At 40.4% G+C, this 18,602-nt stretch overlaps 1 protein-coding gene across 1 annotated transcript in view; it reads right to left on the bottom strand.

The window, feature by feature from the left end:
- The window catches only part of stxbp5l (syntaxin binding protein 5L), a 115,596-nt gene extending 97,555 nt beyond the window's left edge, over positions 1-18,041 (bottom strand). Inside the window, exons 1-2 of the mRNA XM_070838039.1 lie at positions 17,874-18,041; positions 543-640 (exon numbers count right to left, since the gene is read on the bottom strand). Coding sequence (XP_070694140.1) covers positions 543-640; positions 17,874-18,041 — 266 coding nt within the window. The remainder of the gene's footprint in view (positions 1-542; positions 641-17,873) is intronic.
- Positions 18,042-18,602: the final 561 nt, after the last annotated feature.

Below are 18,602 nucleotides of genomic sequence, written 5' to 3' on the forward strand. Positions count from 1 at the left end.
GGGGGGGAGGCCCCGACTGGAGACACACTGTAGCAGCGCCACAGGTTTGTGTGGGAATAGATACACTGTTGTAATTTCTCTTGATACTACTAGGTTATGGTTTTTCAGACAAGTATCAGTGTTACTACCATTTACAAATAATGTGCATCTGTAGTATGTGTATCATGCAGTATATGTTTTCTTTTAGATAGTGTATTGAGTGGTATGTGTATTTTTGTTTTTAAATTAAAATATATTCAAATAATACCTTGAGATTAACTGCCTAATAAAGACCATCAAAATATTATAATATAATATATTATATATCAAATATTTCTTGAAAATACTTCTTAATTTGTCAAAAAAGTAGCGTACAACATAATGAACTCATTTAATGTTTACAGTGACAGATTATGTGTCATTGTTTTTTGTAATGTATAGTGGCAAAGGCCAGGTAATGCATTTACTGTAAATGCATAACTCTGTATTTATGTATGTATAGTTTTCTAGTGTCTCCAGACAGCAGAAAGTGAGGATGTGAGCAGATGAGGGATAAAGGATACATCCGTATGCCACCTGTTCTGGAGCCAATGGCCAGGATCTTCTGCACGGGGTCAAAAGCCAAAGCAGTAGGCTGGTAAGGGAATCCATGACGCACCGTCTGCAAGGGAAAAAAATACAGAACAATATTCTATTAAACAATAAAAACATTCAAGGACCATATGGTAATTAAATGATTTTATCTGTCCATATGGCATGGTACTGTGTGGTAAATCCAGTTGAAGATTTATCATTTTGAAAAGCTAAATGTCTATTTTGTAAAATTGTGACCTTTAATTCTGTTAAAAATAGACAACTAAATCCTCTGAAATGTCATTATTTTATGATTTAATTGTTAAAGATAACTAATCATATCAAGGAAAGTGCATGGGGTGTTTTTAATTGTCAGAATAGTTTTTATAACTGATAGCGCATATTTGTATCCACTTTACTCTGAAACGAGGCCACAAATAAACAGAGGGCTTTTATGGGTGGAAATGAAAATACTTTTTCTGGTGACATTTTATTATGTTTACTGCAGTTACTGTCTCCTATCTTACTAAAGCTTATTTTTTTAAACAGTAGATTCAATGTGTTTACAACTCCAGTCAACTGCTAGTGCTGCAACAACAAAATATGATTAGGAACAACAAATACATCAATACATATTGTTGTTGTTGTTGTCATTCTATGTGTTGTATTTGCACATCATTTCAATATGTACTCATTTATGAATGCAGAACACTTAAAAGATGCATCCGAATTTCAATGAACTGAAAGCTTATTGAAATTCCAAAACTTCAAAACCTTACAAGGTAAACATTCCTCTATTAATAAAACATGGAGACTTCCCACTGTGTAATTAGCAAAGAAAGTGCAGCCTCTGTTTATGTTGCATCTGGATTGAATTGAGAGTGAACTAGCCTCAACATCATTGCGCCTGACTAGGCAAAATGACAAAGTCCCTCACACTCCCACTCTGAGATGCACTGCAGCTGTCCGCCATTAGTCATGTTAAATTTCCCAGCAGTGCCTCTTACAGTTGTCTGCTCTGTAGGGATGTAAAGACATGGACATCATTAGTGTTGAATGGAAATGTTAAAACAATAATACTGTTTTCCAGCAAACTGCAGTGTCAGAAATTGCTGTTTGAAGCACTTCAACAGTGCTACAGGTAAGAATAAATACTTCATAAATATCAAATGTTGGTTTACTTTTTTAAAAAACTATTTAATATCATATTCCTTTTTTTTTTTACTGTGCTGTTGCAAAGCATTGTATCAAAACTAATATAGTCATCTTGACAACTTTTTTTTTTTTTTAATCCTGAAATAAGGATTTTTACACTCCCACAATGATTATGATTCAGTGCCTGAAATCTCTGTAACCTCTGTAACTGCTGAGTGTCTGTTATAGAAGGAATAGTGAACAGGTGAATGAGAGAGTTATTTGACTCATGTAATCATGTAATCCACAGCAAAGCACCGCTCACCTTCAACCTGAGCAGAGGTCCAATCAGCAACAACTGAAAACACTAGTGTTGGTGTGCAGGGCCTTTCAGGAAAATAACAGATGTGGCTTACTACTGCAAGTAACAGTATCTTACACCCTTGTAGGCACTAAATATGTTCAGCATTAGTTGTATGAAAGCTTCTGACTGCGCACTGGAAAGAAAAAATCCCATTCGTTCCCAGAGGCCAATCATGGATGGATATTTGAAGGGATACGACAATTCATCTGTAAAATTCTTAAAAGAACTTGGTTAATAATAAACCTTCATTCCTGAACACACAATGAAGTCATCAGTGGTTTGTTTGTTTATAGTATAACACTCTTTGTTGCCAGACCCCATCACCTCATCACCAGCACAAACACCTCTGTCTGGCTGCCTGAATTGTTGTAGGAGGGGGTTTGTGCTCATTATTACTGTAGGGGCGTGAATTTGGAAAGATAATATAAGAGTCTGTAGAGGAATTAAATGGTTATAAAACACAGAATGAAGTAACTCAGTGGTGATCAGACTCAACAGAGGAAAACGAGGAACAACACCCACTGTAACCACAGGGAAGAGTGTGAGTCTGTGTTGTACATGTGCAAGCTTTGCACATATTGTCCACTCATTCATTTTTGGTAAACAAGAGCTTCTCTGTGTAAGTCTACACGTGCTAAGTGTTTATAATATGTCATTATTTACAAATATCTACACTGCTGTAACATACCAACCATCCCCAACCATCAGATACACGAGTCAATGAGTGCCTTGCATACAAATGTAGTAGTAAACAATATAGATAACCTTTTATGCAAGAGATATAAACAGAAAACCTAGCATCGCACAGTCGATGGAACCTGAAGTTTTGATTGAGCACATCTACAATGAAGTAACAGTCAGTCAATATGGATTTGAAAAGCCTTGCCTCATTCTTAATATATTTGTAATGTTTCATTTTATTCCCCCGTGTACTGTTTTGAACATGATTAGATTGTATTGCAAAAATTGTAATGTTTGTTGTTCTGTTTCTCTTTCACCAGTGGTCCTTCAAATAACAATATATTCCTCAATATAAGGACAAAACTTTTCTTAATAAAAACATTTGAGATTCTACTGTAATTCTCTTCTATGATGTAATGTGCTCTTGCATGAAACAGGTTGTTGGATGCCAAAAGTGACAAGGGTTCAAAAGTAGGTAGGACAAAGTTTGTAGAATGGGCACTGACACACGCCTTCACCCTATCCTTAAGAATTACTTGCTTTTCCCATCACCCCCATTTATTGAGGATGGCAAAGAGGAAGGTCAAGTGTTCATCTCAGTTGTTAGGCAATAAATGTTTGAGCCCATGGCAGCAAATAGAACTGCAGATGATACTGTCGCTCACGTTTCAAACTGACAGACAAAAAGGGGATCTTTATGATCCCACCCAATAACCTCAATGATTGACACTACAAGAAGAGAAAAAAGTGGGTCACTCATACACAAAATCATTCTTATGTAATGGCCATGCACACACATTGTGGAGAAACACGGACATATCCACTACAATGAAGAATCTTATAAAGATACACACACATTCACCCTCCAGGTCGTGCTACCAGCCACTTTAGCTTCTCTAGCCCAACTATGGTGCACTGTTGCTGGGATACAGGAGAGCCCCTCCCCACATATACATACAAGAGAGCCAGGAGATGAATGAGAAGCACATTTACTCTGGTGAATCTCAGAGCTGCTCATGTATATTTCAAGGCCAAAGCCATAAAGCAATTTTTCTCCCTCCTTTTATTGTGTGTATTTGTACATATCGTGATAGAATGTATGTGTGTGTGTGACCAGGTTCGCCCCTACTTCCATCATCTATCTATCCAGTATCCATTTTAAAGTCTGATTAGGTAGCGGTTTACAAGCATAGGTTACCAGTCAGTCCCAATTCAAAAACAGCCCAAACATTAACAAGGGAAAACAAGTACAAAGGAATTACTGAATGTAAATTAATTCTGTTGAGGCAACCAAGATGTACATTTAGAAACAGTCAGCCGAGCAGCAACTGTTGACCTGCTGCAAAGGACCTGCGTTATGGCTGCCAGAGGCTGCATTACATCAACTCCGCTCTCCATCCACCTCCTCCCCCTTTCCCTTCTTCTGTTGTATTGCTTTCTCTCCTCCACACAGACACAACCTTTATGCACACAAGCCTGATGTTCAAACAGACATCCCCATCCCCCAAAGAGTAATATCACCTCATGCCACCCACCATCCTCTCTCTCCACACAGCGGCAGAGCTGGTCTAGACCCCTGGTTCTATAAATAGCAACCAGCACCCATGTCTAACACTGCCGGCAAACTGTGTATTGAGCAGCCGTATCTCCAAACACGGATCAACGTGGTGAAGTGTGACTTTAAATTCTCAAACATGTCTTTACGTAATTGCAGTAATTGTCTTACATTTACACTGATCAGCCCAAAAGCTAATTGTAATTTAACACCAGTGTGGTACGGCTTATTCCAGATAGTGAAATCTTTCACATTTGCTGATACTATATGGTACTGAGCATCAAACCAGACTGTACATTTGTCTCACAAAATGAGTGTGTAAATTAAAAAAATGACAAGGTCTTTCAAATATGCAAACTCTGAGGCAAATAAAAGTGTTCATGCTTTCTTATTATCAAAGACGAATGTACGAAATGTGGATGTAGCAGGCTTCACGTCTTTACTAGGGGTGATCATCATCTTTACCAATTAAAAATGACTTTACTGACTGATATTAGCTCATGTCCATTCACATAAATTCCATGAGTAACTTAACAAAACCCCAAAACGTTTACTAACACGTCTAGATTTGAAAACTGCATGTATGATGGTATTCCCGAGCTACAAAACATCTAAGACTAATCAATGATGAAAGCTAAAGCCTAACCCTAAGAAACCACTGGATGGTCCCAAGACCTGTTTTTCATCCGTCTGAACATTGATTAAATAGGTAAGAAACAATGAATACAGACATAAGGCTGGTGGAAGTAATCCAATTTAAATGGATCTCAGAGTAGAGTCACTAGTTCAGAAGTCCCCAGCTGTTTAGGGTATTCAGGCTTTAACATATTTTAGAAGTGCTACCTTAAACTCTTTTTGAAAACAGACACAGATAAACATTTTTATAGTGTTCATCTCATTCCACACCTGTGGACCTGAGCAAACCACACAAAGCTCATACATTTTATTAAAGTGACGTTTTTACCCTTTATAAAATGCTTCATCCTAGTTTTATATGTTTGCGGGGGGAGAATAGATTGGAATAAGGTACCAGAGTTTGTAAAACATTTACACTCACAACATTTTACATTAGGCTATATAAGAATTGAGAAAGACAATACATTCAGTAAGCTTCATAAATCTGTAGCTGTGGAAACGAAGTTCTGTGGGAGCCTTTAACCTTGAACCATGATGTGGTGCCTCAACTTAAAAAATAAGCCAGCATCTTAATCGGCCCTTCAGTATGGCACTGCATGGCTACACTACTGCAGGACCACAGAAGATACTGTAAAGAGAAATGTACTAGACAGAGACAACAGCAATAATATGGACAACACCTGGTTATCTACACATCAGCAGCATCACAAGGGAAGCATTGTGCACACAGAGCAAGAATAAATGGACGCATGGATGAAGAGGCCACTTGCGAAATGCAGTTTGAAGCAAAAGCACTGACAAGTGCTGAATAATGCATGGTGAGAGAGGTATGTGCGTGTGGACAGCAAAAGGAAATGGAAGTGATGCAGACAAATGTAGTTCACTGTATATGGGAGGTCACTGGAATAAGACAGGCAAAGCTTTCCAAAGCTTCAATTGCTTTAATTAACAGCAGGTGCGCTCATCTGTCAACAGAGAGTCTGTACTGTGAGATTATAAATTAGCTTCAGGTTAGCTTTCAGAAATAAACATAAGCTGAACCCCACCACACATCTAAAAACATGTTTTGTGGTGAATAGTTTAATGTTTAAGTGATGTTGAAAGGGAAGTAAGTGGTCACTAACCTTTAAAGTACTTAGCAAAGTTCAGACTAGCAGGCTGTAAAGCTAGCTACATGCTAGCAGCACAGTTCTCTGGCTAAAGCTAACTGGAACATAAATGAGCTGTTAGCAAACACTGAGCTAACTTCACTGTCAGGTCCGTTTCTCCCGTAAGAGACAAACTTTCTCTATCAAAGAAAGCTTTCATTGTGCTTCGGCGGCAGCAAACGCAAAGAGCAATCAGTCTTAGCAGTGAGGCTCTTTGACGGCAGGTGTGGGACACCTGCATGGGTCAAAGCAATTAAGTCACTGCGGAGATTTGCGTGTCCTTGCGTGAGAACCGTCGGCCATTTTCTTAAAGAGACAGCTGCATCCTGGCCTGCAACAACAACGACTATAACAAAACGTGAAAGCAGGAAAACAGGACGAGGTCAATAGTGCAAAACGTTTGTATCAGAAATCAATATTTGTGCCAGCACTAACAATAGATTAGTCCTAACTACTGACAAGCACTGCATCCCCTCCTACAATGATATGCGGGATGTCCAGTTGAAGCTGCAGTAGGGTTTGCCTACATCTGGCAGATATTTCCTATGATTACCATGTTAACTTATTGTGCATTTTTAGTTAACAATCACAAGATAAGAGTCAAACTAGCTCAGAATCGTAAACCTTAAAAACAAAATGTTGGAAATAATATAAGAAAACAGAACCACTATTACGATGGGCTCTTTGGCCTTCCTACATGTGCAGTGTCCTCTTTTTTTTTTTTAATGCAGAACATTTCTGTTCATTTAAATTGTGCTGTAAGTAATGAAAGCAAAAACATCAGAAATGAAAGAAATGAAAGTGGAGTTTAGGGCTTTGTGTCACAAAAGATGATTCTAGATGAACGCGACCCAAGTGTGACCTGTATTTGAAATTCAGATCAGTGTGTTTCAGGGTTGCCATGACAATTTTGCATGTAAATTCCTATGAGCTGTACACTGGCTGTCATTATTAATGCACAGACCCAGCAACAATTTTAAGATTTAAAGGAGATAAGAAGTTGTGAAACAGTTGAGAAAGGTATCGAGGACTGCAGAGTGCAAAGGGAAAATATGAATCGTGCTTACTTACGAAATAATTATACACTGGACAAAAACACCAGAGGGAAATGCACATCTTTTGTTTTGCTCAATGAAAGTATATTTCAGTCATGTTAACTTTCCAACGTATCTGTCAAAGGTAAATTACATAAATGCTGCAATATCTGTTCAGTTTTACTGGTCATGATTTGAGGATTAAAGGATACGGTGATTAAACTGCACTTGAAATGAGAAACATATTAATGTAAATGATACTCTTAACCCCAGCTGGGAATCCAGTGATAAGCGAGGAACTGAGGTGTGTTGATCACTATTTTTATAGGCATGCAAAGCTTGTGTCTGCTTGCATTACTCTATGAACATAGTATCTGTCTTTGTGTGTGTTATGTGTTGCCTGTGTGCATACAAATTGTGCCTCTGCTTCACCCAAGTGTTTTAGCACCTGTCCCCTAAGGCTAAATGTCAGGACGTGAGACAGAAGAAAACTAGTTTATTCCCATCACATAAATCTATTCCAGTTTACAGAAACTTTACAGTCAAAGCACTCATCAAACACCCAGATAGACAAGGCTTCCCCCACCAGTGTTTGAAGGAAGATATTTTGAGGTTGCTCTAAAATTCCTTTGATCTAGTTGGGAGGAGCCCAAAATTAAAAAAAAAAGAGGCAAATCTGAACATGGGCAGGAGAGGAGACGTCTGGGGGAGGAGTAGAAGAGGAGATCAGGGGTTGAATGTGTGCAAACAAGAGCTGAAGCACAGCACACAGTGGTTACACAACACAGCATGATCCCGTTCATCCCATTATCATTTAGATACCCATCAGGTCTACCTCAAGACCTTGGGTCTGGGGCAAATTCTGCACCCAACTAATATGCATACACTATCCAAACATGCGGGAATAAAATCAATAAAGCTTAAAACAAAAGCATCTAAAGCCTGTTTAGAGCATCTACAGTCTTTTGGTTGCACACATCGGAGTTTCATATTACTGGTCAAAAGCTTTCACGACGGTCCGTGAGCATGTTGCAGGCTTTTAATTGAACCAGCTCCAATTTGAAATATAGCCATTGAAATGAATTTGAACAAAAAAACATTTGCTTAGGTTATAACCTCTTTATGATAAATCAGTATCTACTTTAAAGTTCTAGATTCAGAGGTATTCAGGAGCTACTCATTAACAAATCATTATTTATCCAGTGGCTCCTGTTTCATTCCTAATTCTTTCCTGGTAACTACCACAATTTTGTGTACCACATTGTAAAGTGTTAGCACTTTACAAAAACAAAAACACCCACGCTGTTTCACTGACAGGTGATCTGAATCCCCTTAGGAATGATTGCGTGCCACCAAAACCTGAGAAAGGAAACAAAATCATTTAATAACAAATGCAGGATGTTACTGTAGCAGGCAAGTAAAATTATGATATTTCAGTATTAAAAGCCACCCTCAGTGTTTTTTCCAGTTTCTTTTGTCTTGAAAGTTTCTAGGATGTGAGTCTTTATCCCTCTGAAAGCCAAAGGATGAAGGGACTTTCACTCATCACTGAGGCTGAGGCTGATCTAATAACCACTTCCTCCATGCGCCTGCTGGATGGCACATGAATACACACACACACACACACACACACAGCAGCACACGGCTGTGAACAGGGTGAGAATGCAGTGTGAGAGCTGAGAAGTATAAAAACGAATGAATGAGCCTGGATAAGCTCCCCTCCCTGCTGACTGTAGTGGACTCATTTGTATGAGAGCAGCAGACTACACAATGTTATGTGTGTGGCCAGCAGCAGTGGGGGAGAGACACTTGTATACATATGTATATATACTGTATGTATATTGATATGTATTAGTATAGTCTGCTTTCTTTGGAGGGGATGATTATGTACATGTATAAAAACATAAAAATATATGGGCATGTAAAAATACTATACGGATAGGTGAGTTTTTTTATCTTTTACATAAACATCTTATGGATCAGCTGTGACAAATGTTAAGCATGTATCTCTTCAGATCAAAGTGTGGGCTTAATAGCTACATATACATACATACGAGAAAACTGCTTCGCATTTATGTAATAAAATGCGAAGCAGTTTTCTCTGTTGATGTGTGTGTGGAGGAGGTGATTGTTGTGATTGTGCGCTGGGGCTTCATGTCGTGCTGTCAGGCAGCCGTGGGCCCAGAAACCAGCCATGTGTGGATGTACTGTATATGTGGATTAACCTTTTAACCGGGGCAGCAGGCTTATCAGTGAATCAGTTGTGGCATCAGCATCATGCCTGAGGCATGATAGGAAAACTAGGAGTGGACAAAATACTCACGCGTTACTACTGCGATGGAACATGTCATTTGGCCCCGTCATAATCACTCCTCCATTCATACATGGTTGATTTCGAAACAAAAGTTTGTTGGTTTTAGGTATGGTTCCCAATATCATTTAAACTCTTCCATGGTTTCAATAGCTGCCTAGCTTTTTTTTTTTTTATTTTTAAATTTTTTATCTTTTTATGACAATTTTAAATTGGTTTTAGTGTCATCTGCAGTTATCAGACTGTAAGCTAGTGTGGTTGGCCTGAGTGATTAGCTTGCACAGCATCATGGCACTGTGGTTGCTGGGCACTGTTGAGTCAAAACATATTTCATTGATCAGTTAAGCTGAAGTGAAAGAAATTAATGCGATTATTTGTAATAATCCTTAAAGTAAGATGTTAATTTAACCAAATCTATATTCCTCAGTATATTTTTCTTTATCAAATCAATCAACAATGAGCATGCCTCTTGCCATCTCACACTTGCTATCTCTTATCGCACAAGGCAGAATATATTTATGCTAAATGAAATAAATTCTAAATACTAAAATGTACTAATAATCACTGAAGATACACAGATATAATTCTGAAACACTACACTTCTTGCTGTCTCTTACACTGTTGCAAGATGCCTTGTAGGCATGTTTTTGACTGCATATAAAACGGTAAAAAGAATCCTCTCATGGGCTGTGAACCTACTGAAAAACAACAACTCCACGCCAGCCTCTACTTACACTGTTAACATACTTTTAGAGAGACATCAGGTAGATTGAGGTTTGTCAAGTGCTTGAGAGTAGCACTTAAGAGCGGAGGGATCCACTCACCACTCAGAAAGGCAGGGAGGAAAGTGAATGTTGGTTTAAAGCTTTGCAGAACTGCTGTTCAAAGTGGATTGTTTTCCATAATAAAGATTCAACTCAGCAGGCTTGCGCTAAAACATTCGGCCTCGTGCATGAATGTTTTCTTATTTTTTTGTTATATTTGTTCTTGCACAAAGCGATAAGAGGAAAATACGAAAATCCTTCATAGGATTCATGAAACATGCACTAACATCTGCGTCTGTTCTTACCAACCTGAATGTTGTAGATGAACTGCGGGTGATCATGAATAGGATGTGCCAGGCAATTTGCAATTAGCACAGGGAAACACCCCAGTAAACCCACTAAAAGGCAGCAGACTTGTGTGCAAACCTCAAACCGACACACTACAGACATTTGACAGGTACGTTAAACTCAGACAAGATGCCCATAGGTGGCTGTTTCTTTCTTTTCGACACGTAGAATTTAAGATCAAATCTGTGCGTACCCATGATTCACATGTGAGGGCTAATATATTTAGTTGTTTTTGCTCATATATCCTTTCACAGTATGTGTGTAGATATCCATTATTGAAATACATATTTCTCAGCATGTATTCACAGGATGGACAAAAATGAAAGAATAGAGGAACAACAGAAGCCAGTAAGAATTTTTTACCCAGCTGTGCATTTCACTCATGAAGACAATTAGCCTCTCTGTCATTTTTAGGCATTTGCTGCTTCTTATGAGCAGTCAGTACAAAACTGATATTATACTGCAACTGTGGATTTAAGAGGATTGTCTCCCACAATCTCCTCTCTCCCCAGGCTTGATCATTAATGTAGCCAAGGAAACACAAGCAATGATGACATGCAGAGGATGGGGCCTCGAAAGTTGTCGATCCTTCATACCATCCATGGTTATAACTTCAGTGGAAAAGACAATGGTGCCGATGGTTTTCTGTTTTTGTAATTCAAATTAAATTTGAATAGAATTTTGTTCACACATGGAGCCACACATCACACAAAAGAAAAATTACTGCAGTGTTTCATCAAGCGCCTCGAAATGAAAACAGACCTCATGAGACTGAAGTGATGATAAATTGAGTGAAATGAAGGGCTTTTAAAAAAGCTCTCTCCATTATATTTGCACAGCATGAGGTGAGGCAGAAGAAGCCCACACAAAATTAAAAGATTTCCCTTTGGCAAATACACACTGTCAGGCACAGGTACAATATGACAGTTTTTACAGCATCTTCATATCCTACAGATTCTGTCTCAGTGAGTTCTACTGCTGTACGTCTGAATACTTCAATAATACTTTTATTTTACTCATGCCACAGAGAAAAAGTCATTCTGAAATATTTGGTCAAATATTCTGCTGTGTTCATGTAATTTCTAGCATGTAATTCATATAATTTGTAGAAAATAATGAGTACAGCAGATGACTTCTCAAGCATGAAAATTACGCTTTGGTGCGCACACACACACACACACACACACACACACACACACACACACACACACTCACTTTTTCTTGTATACATTTTCCTGAGCATCTCTTTTCTCCTTTTGCTTTTTCCCCATCTTCTCCTCTCAGCCTGACATCGACTCCTCCTTAATTGATCCCACACTGTGGCTTCTGACAGGCAGTTGACACATGGTAATGTGAGACTGGCTGGAAGTCAACCCACTGAGTCATCAAACCCATGGCAAGCTCGTGGGGTCTCTGGTGAGGGTGTGAGATGATGTCATCTTTACAAGCCCATGCACTGTCAGAGGAAAGAGACGAGGGGACGCTGGAGAAAAACAGTGTCCTCAGCTAAATATCTGCACCTGACCAACTGAATAATAACATTATAGGGAGAGCCGACGCGTACAGGCGAGAGCTGGTTAAAATAGCTAGTCATACAGATAACTAATTAGCACCTCCTTCTCCTAGATACATTCACTTGTGTACAAAATACATGTGTTCATAAGAAGAGAAACTTACTTGGAAGCAAACATTACAAGAAAAAAACCCATAAAATTAAACAAAAAAGAACGCACAAAGCAACCAGGTTCTTCCATAAAATTAATTATATGATATCATAATTATCAAATAAAATAGATAAAAAAATTTAGTTGACGAAGAAAGGCTGTTTTTGCAATGAACCCTAATTTGAAATGGGATTGTGTTGGTGTTATGCGTAATCTTACATTCACTTTTGAGATTAATCATTTATTAAAGGAGATTAGAAATGTGAATGGGGTCAAGATGTCCCGGTAGTGTACTTCTTCATAAGCTCAAGATCCCAAAATATTAAAAACACTTAAAACCTAATTGAGTGCAGCCATGAATTTTCATCTGCAGAGATCTGAGACCACCAGTAAAACAACTACAGCTTTCATTTCTCCAAACACTCACAACGACTTATGCTCATGTTTTTGCTGACAAGTGGCTTCTTGTGGTCGATGAGAATAATGATTGTACTCTCTATGAAGCAAAGATGAAAGTACAGTGATTGAGGATTCCTGTCTGTGGCCGACTTTGACACTAAAGGGCATGTTCCCTTAAAAAAAACTGTAAACATGCTGCATCTAAGTGTTGAGGGATCCTTTCATGGTTAGAACTCAAAAAGCAGAGATGGTGCTCAACATTTACAAAAGATTTATTTTGACTGCAGCTTTCATTCATCTGAGACTAAGAGTATATTCAGAAATTCCTATTAATGGGGTTATAGAACCTTGTTCTTCACAGCAACAAATAGGACTTAATGAATATAGAATCCATTACTTTCCATTGAATAAAATCCTCTGGTCAGAGAGGTGATGGGGTGAAAAAAGAAGTGGCATGCGGAATATGAAATAACTCAGCTTGAGGTACAGACATCCCAGAATGCAAATGATATGTCATTAAGAAAGATGCAGGTAATGATTAGCATCAAACATCTTGCTTTTTGCAGCTTTTCCTGCTGTGAAGAGCTTCTATTTTCATATATACAGGTTGTGTACAGCATTTTTATTCACTGAAATAATACTTTTGGGAAGCTTGTAATTGGAATACTTTTCCTGAGACTGTGTCAGAGAGGGATTTTGTTTTTTTTTAATTCTATGGTCATTCTTTTAAGGCTCCATTATGTGTTGTTCTTGTATTGAACCACACTGTATTTAGGGCAGAAGATTTTAGCATCTTTTTATTTCTAAACTTGCAATAACAGACTCTTGGGGCTCTTGGTGAAGCTGCAACAATCTGTGATCCCAACATTGACATGATTATTAAGTTGTTAAGTTGATATGGTGAATGTCTCAGCAAACAGTTACGTATTTACACCCCACGAGACACTCTCTGCTTTCAGCTCTGTTTTGGTTTCCACTGACTCCTGGGGGAGATAATGTGGCTCTTTAGCTGCTAAATGCTCCGATATGTTCATAAGCCAGACTGCAGTTTTAGAGCTCTTTGGCTGAAAACAGCTGCCTGCTGCAGTGAGAAGGACCTGCAGAGCCAGGAGATTATTACTTGTGGGTACATTACCACAAGTGATTAATTTCACATACAAGTAGTCATTTGATCTACTGTTAATGAAAAAAAAAAAAAGAAATTATGGCCACTTTAAACATAAACATCAGTGTTTCACGGGAGATAATCAAGTTTATTTAATTTTTTTGAAAAACTGCACTTCTGCTGTTGTTACATTTTTTGGACAGCACATTAGTGGCTCTTTTTCTCTCATTTATGCGTACTTGTGACCAGCCCCTGCCTTTTGATGAAAATAAAATACAGAACAACCTGAGTGAAAAACATTCCAAACAAAGCTATCAGTGAAATCGAACAAAGACAATAAAAACAAACAGTGCAAAGCCTTTATTAATCAGATTTATTTCTCTCTTTGTCATTCACTATCATCACTAATTGCATAGTGAAGTGGTTACTAATTTTTTCTCCTCCCTGTATGGTAGAATGAAATTTCACCTTCAGAAACCTTAAATGATCTGAGGCTTGTAGTTGCTGACTAAGGTCTCTGGCTCCTGCAGAGTGTTTCAGCAGGCATTCATGCTACAAATGCTGCGTGCCACCTCTTTTCAAAAGTGCTCTAATAGACAGACATCTGGAGACCGTGCAGAGCCCCAAAGTAAAACTACTGTCACGTTCCTGTGACCGGGATGAGACGATGACCGCTGGAAATAGCCTTTTGAGACAAGGCATGAAGGGATACACCTGGTCAGCAACAATGCTTACATACGGTAGGCATAGCACTAAAAAAGAGGTATCGTATGCATGCACATCGTTACACTACTATCAGCCACAGCTTGTAACACTCACACAGGACAGAACGGACCCATGATTCAAGCTGTCCAATTCCTCATCCTGTCATCAGCATGTGGCTCCAAAGATCAAGATTTTGTGTTGTGTGTCTCTACAGTTGTTCTGAACTATTATTAGCTTATGTGTGACCTCCCTTTCAGCTCGGGCAAGTCTTTTCATTCGCTGTGATAACCCTCACTGTCAAAGCATTTTCACCTACATGCCTGCTATTCTCTGTAATCTACAGACACCGTATGTAAGCACACATTGAGCCGCTTTGGGTTTGCAAGCTCTACGTACAGAAAGTGCAGCCACACGTCTTTAACGTGGTTCGCAAGCTTGTGTCGTTTTCCCATTTTTCTCCCATGTTTGTGTTTGAAACCTAAAAGAGAGATGCTGTCTCCTCTCCATTAACCGGAAAGCTGTTGGCGTGCTTTGGGGAACGCAAGCCAGAGAATGCATCGAGTCTGCTTGGCCTCGACCTTCATTTAGCCTCCTGTCTTTCTTTTGTCCTCGTCTTGAGCTCCATTACATCATCCGTTGTCCCAATATACAATAATAACTTTTCTTTGTTTTCACAAAAAAATAACATACATCTACATATACAATAAGTAAGGGTCGGAGAGGTGGCTAGTGTTTGGCCACGAGGGTAGTACAGGAGTGTTTCTTGTGGTTTCATTTGAAGTGCCTCCTCAATCTGAGAGAGATTTCACCGAAAGTCGTGTTTCAGCACTTCTGCTGCTGGGTGCTACAGCACTTTTCACTATAAACATAAAAATACTGTATAATCCAAAACAAGTTGTTACATCTTCCCACACCGCACAGTGAGGACAGAAGTCATGACTAACTTTGAGAAGTTAGCCAAGATGCCAAACCTTCCCACACATACTGCACCAGCTCACAGATTTATATCCCACTTGGATAGTGAGGATCCAACCTAATGATATTTGGGGCAATGAATGGCAATGGAACATTTAGGTGATTATCATGTATTTGTCTTTGTTATTGGCAGGTACTGACCAGTGATTTATGTTTGAGTAACATTCAGGAAACATACTTGTTGCGGCTTCCAAAACCAAACCTTTTAGCCGCTGAGAGTATGAGGTTGGGTCTTCAGGTTCGCGGATTTGTGACTATGAGGCTATGGTGACAAATACTCTGGATTCAACGATGCATTTTGGTGCATTTATTACAAACCAACAGCACAGAGCTATCACAGCGCAGCAGGGATGGATGAATGAAGACATGAAAAAACAGCGGATTAAACAGATAAAAATGATGAATGATTGAGTAGCGAGTAGCGGTCAACAAAAATTACGGCTACCACCCAACCCTGACTCTCTCATCTATGAACCAGGTGAGTGCACGCCTTTATACACACCTCCATACATGCACACGCCTACTCCCAGGTGAACCACTGCCTCTACAGCTCGCACACACACACCCACACACTCAAACACACCGTGCACCTCATTTCCAATCTGTATGTCTCCTACAATACTCACTCACTTAAATCCAACACATCTGCCTTTACGTGTATTTCCTTTTAACCTTTCTGCTGCGTACAGATTGTGCCTATTTTGTTACTCAGTGAAAGAGGAAAAAGGTCAGGTGAGACATTACATGGTTCTTAAGGTCTCAGTGTGTGCATGTCTGCGTCCTACATTCTGCTCGGCATGATATGAAAAAGCAGTATCCTTCTTAGACGTTGAGAGACAAAATAACAAGGCGTTTCTTTTGCACACTCACTCACATAGTGTTTCACAGTTTTAAGCATGTTTTTAAAAGTCTATCTGTGGTGAGTCACGCATGATGCTGCCATGGGACTAAGGCCCAAAACATTTCTTCAGCAGCTGATAATAGATATGTGATGGGCATAGTGGCTAGAATGTGACTTGAACCCTGTCTGCACTGAGAAAAGGACTTAACAGACAGGACTGGTGCAACTGTACCGCCTCTTTCTCCATCTCCCCCTGCCCGTCCCTCACTCCCTTTCACACATACAGACACACACAAACTACGTGCACCTGCTCAGACTCTGGTAAAAAAAACACTGAAGAACTGTGATGGTGGTGCAAAATGAGGGCATATTTGTGGCACTTGTGGCTTTTTCATGAGCGGCACAGTTGATTCAGTGTCTTCAATAACAACAACACATTAAGCCACTCGCTGAAGGAGCAGCAGCTTCCTGCATGGGACCAGGCAATCATGCTGTTCTTTTCCAGCACTTTCTCCTCCCTGTCTGCACGCCTGCCAGCCTGCCGAGGCTGCTCTGCAGCATCCTTTTCAGCTTGTGAATCAACCTCCCTCCTCCTCCTCCTCCTCCCCTCCTCTATACAGAAAGGGAAAAAACTCCCCCCTCCACCAGTGTCACTCTGCCCAATAATAATATAGCTCTGCAAACAACCCGGTTTCTCTTGTGTTGTCAATGAATTATTCACAGCCAAAATTCAACCAGTTTCTTTATGGGTGAGGAATAATCGCTGCAGTCAGCTCCAAAATGCATCCAGAAAAAGGCTGCAATGGGCGGCAGAGGCTGCTATAAATACTCCCCCACCACCCCGCCACTCCACCTCCAATTCTCCCTCCTTCTCGGTGAAAAGCACATCAGCTAGGACAGTACTGCAGGGTCCCTCCGATGGCTTGCTGTGCATTTTTTTTTTTTTTTTTTTATGCAAGGGAGGGACACCAGTTATGTCATCGCTCCTACACAATTTCTGCCTGCCTGCTGATGCAACGGGGAGGCTGCTATTTATCGACTTCCTCTGGGTTGTTTATATCACATGTGTGTAGGCTACTGCAGCCTATACAGCATGCTGATGACGAGCCGCATGTACCGTGGCTATACAGCACGGACTGGAGGAGACCCAAAACTGCACACACGTACACAAACACACACGCCAGCTTCACCGTGCACACGTGTCCGCAGGGGGGGGGGAGCTTTTCTTTGTAGGTGAACAATAGGTGAATGATGGAATAACCGCATTTCGCGCACTAAAAAAAAAAATCGAATCTAAATCTAAAGATTTGGTCTATTGATGCTTTGAACGCTTCTCTGTGCTGTTGCTCTAAATTTACCTCCCTCTCTCTGGAGGAATAGAGAAGAGGAGCTGCCCGCGGTGCTGAACTTTCCACACAAAACAAACAGGCCAGCAAATCCAGCGCAGCAGCTAAAATCACTCCAAATGCAACTTTTACGACCCCTTCCCACTCCAGCACACCGCTTTTAGTCTGCAAGCATCATATACACATGACTAAGGATGCGAGGAAGCCAGAGCCCAAGGATTTACATGGTGTTACTGACAGTGGACTGTGGACCTCGGTCCTTTGTCGGATGCTGGCGGCCTAAAACCGAACCAATCTCTTAATCCACCCACCTTACACAGCTGAAAGTTTTCCGACACTAGCGTCTCTTGGATGTCGATTTCCTTGGGAGTTGGCGCCGAGGTGGGAGTCCCGGCCGCGCTGCCGCACGATGGGGATCCGATAGTCCCTCCCGGAGAGGAGGTGGTCAAGCCGTCCAACACCTTCCGAAACTTCTTCATTTTCTACCGTGCTTCTGGGTGTTTTCGGGTAAGGGATGGCGAGGAAGAAGAAGGACCGCTCTCTGCTTTCCCAGAGTTCCTGCTCTCCTCTCAGATGCAAGATAACTCGTTTAGGCAGCCGAAGAAAGAGAAGCGTCGCCTCCTGCAGCAATCCCAGACCTCAGAGCCACTCTCCGTTCTTCTCCCTCAGGTGCAGCTTTAAAAAAGTCATACAGAGACACCTCATCTTACTCTCTGGCTGCAGTCCACAAGAAAAGAACAAAAAAAGAAAAAAGAAAGAAATGCGCCTGAGCCACTCTGATCGGAGGATTACAGCCAATGTTGCGGATGCAGGTCTCTCTATCTCAACCCACGGCTGCTCAAACTACTCAACTTCATCTCTTCCCCCCTGCTTCCTAAAGTAACATCCACTCCCGGGCTTGGAGAAACGTCCCACACCTCAACATAACCGGGAAGCCGAGCTGTCGATGCCGAGACGTGCAGCTCACAGGTGGACAGGTGAGAAGAACTTGGAGCAGGTCAGTCCACTCCCCCCCTCCCCTCTCCCACCGAGGGAAAAAA

This window comes from Pempheris klunzingeri, chromosome 10 (genome assembly GCF_042242105.1).
Source record: "Pempheris klunzingeri isolate RE-2024b chromosome 10, fPemKlu1.hap1, whole genome shotgun sequence".
Classification (NCBI taxonomy): Eukaryota; Metazoa; Chordata; class Actinopteri; order Acropomatiformes; family Pempheridae; genus Pempheris; species Pempheris klunzingeri.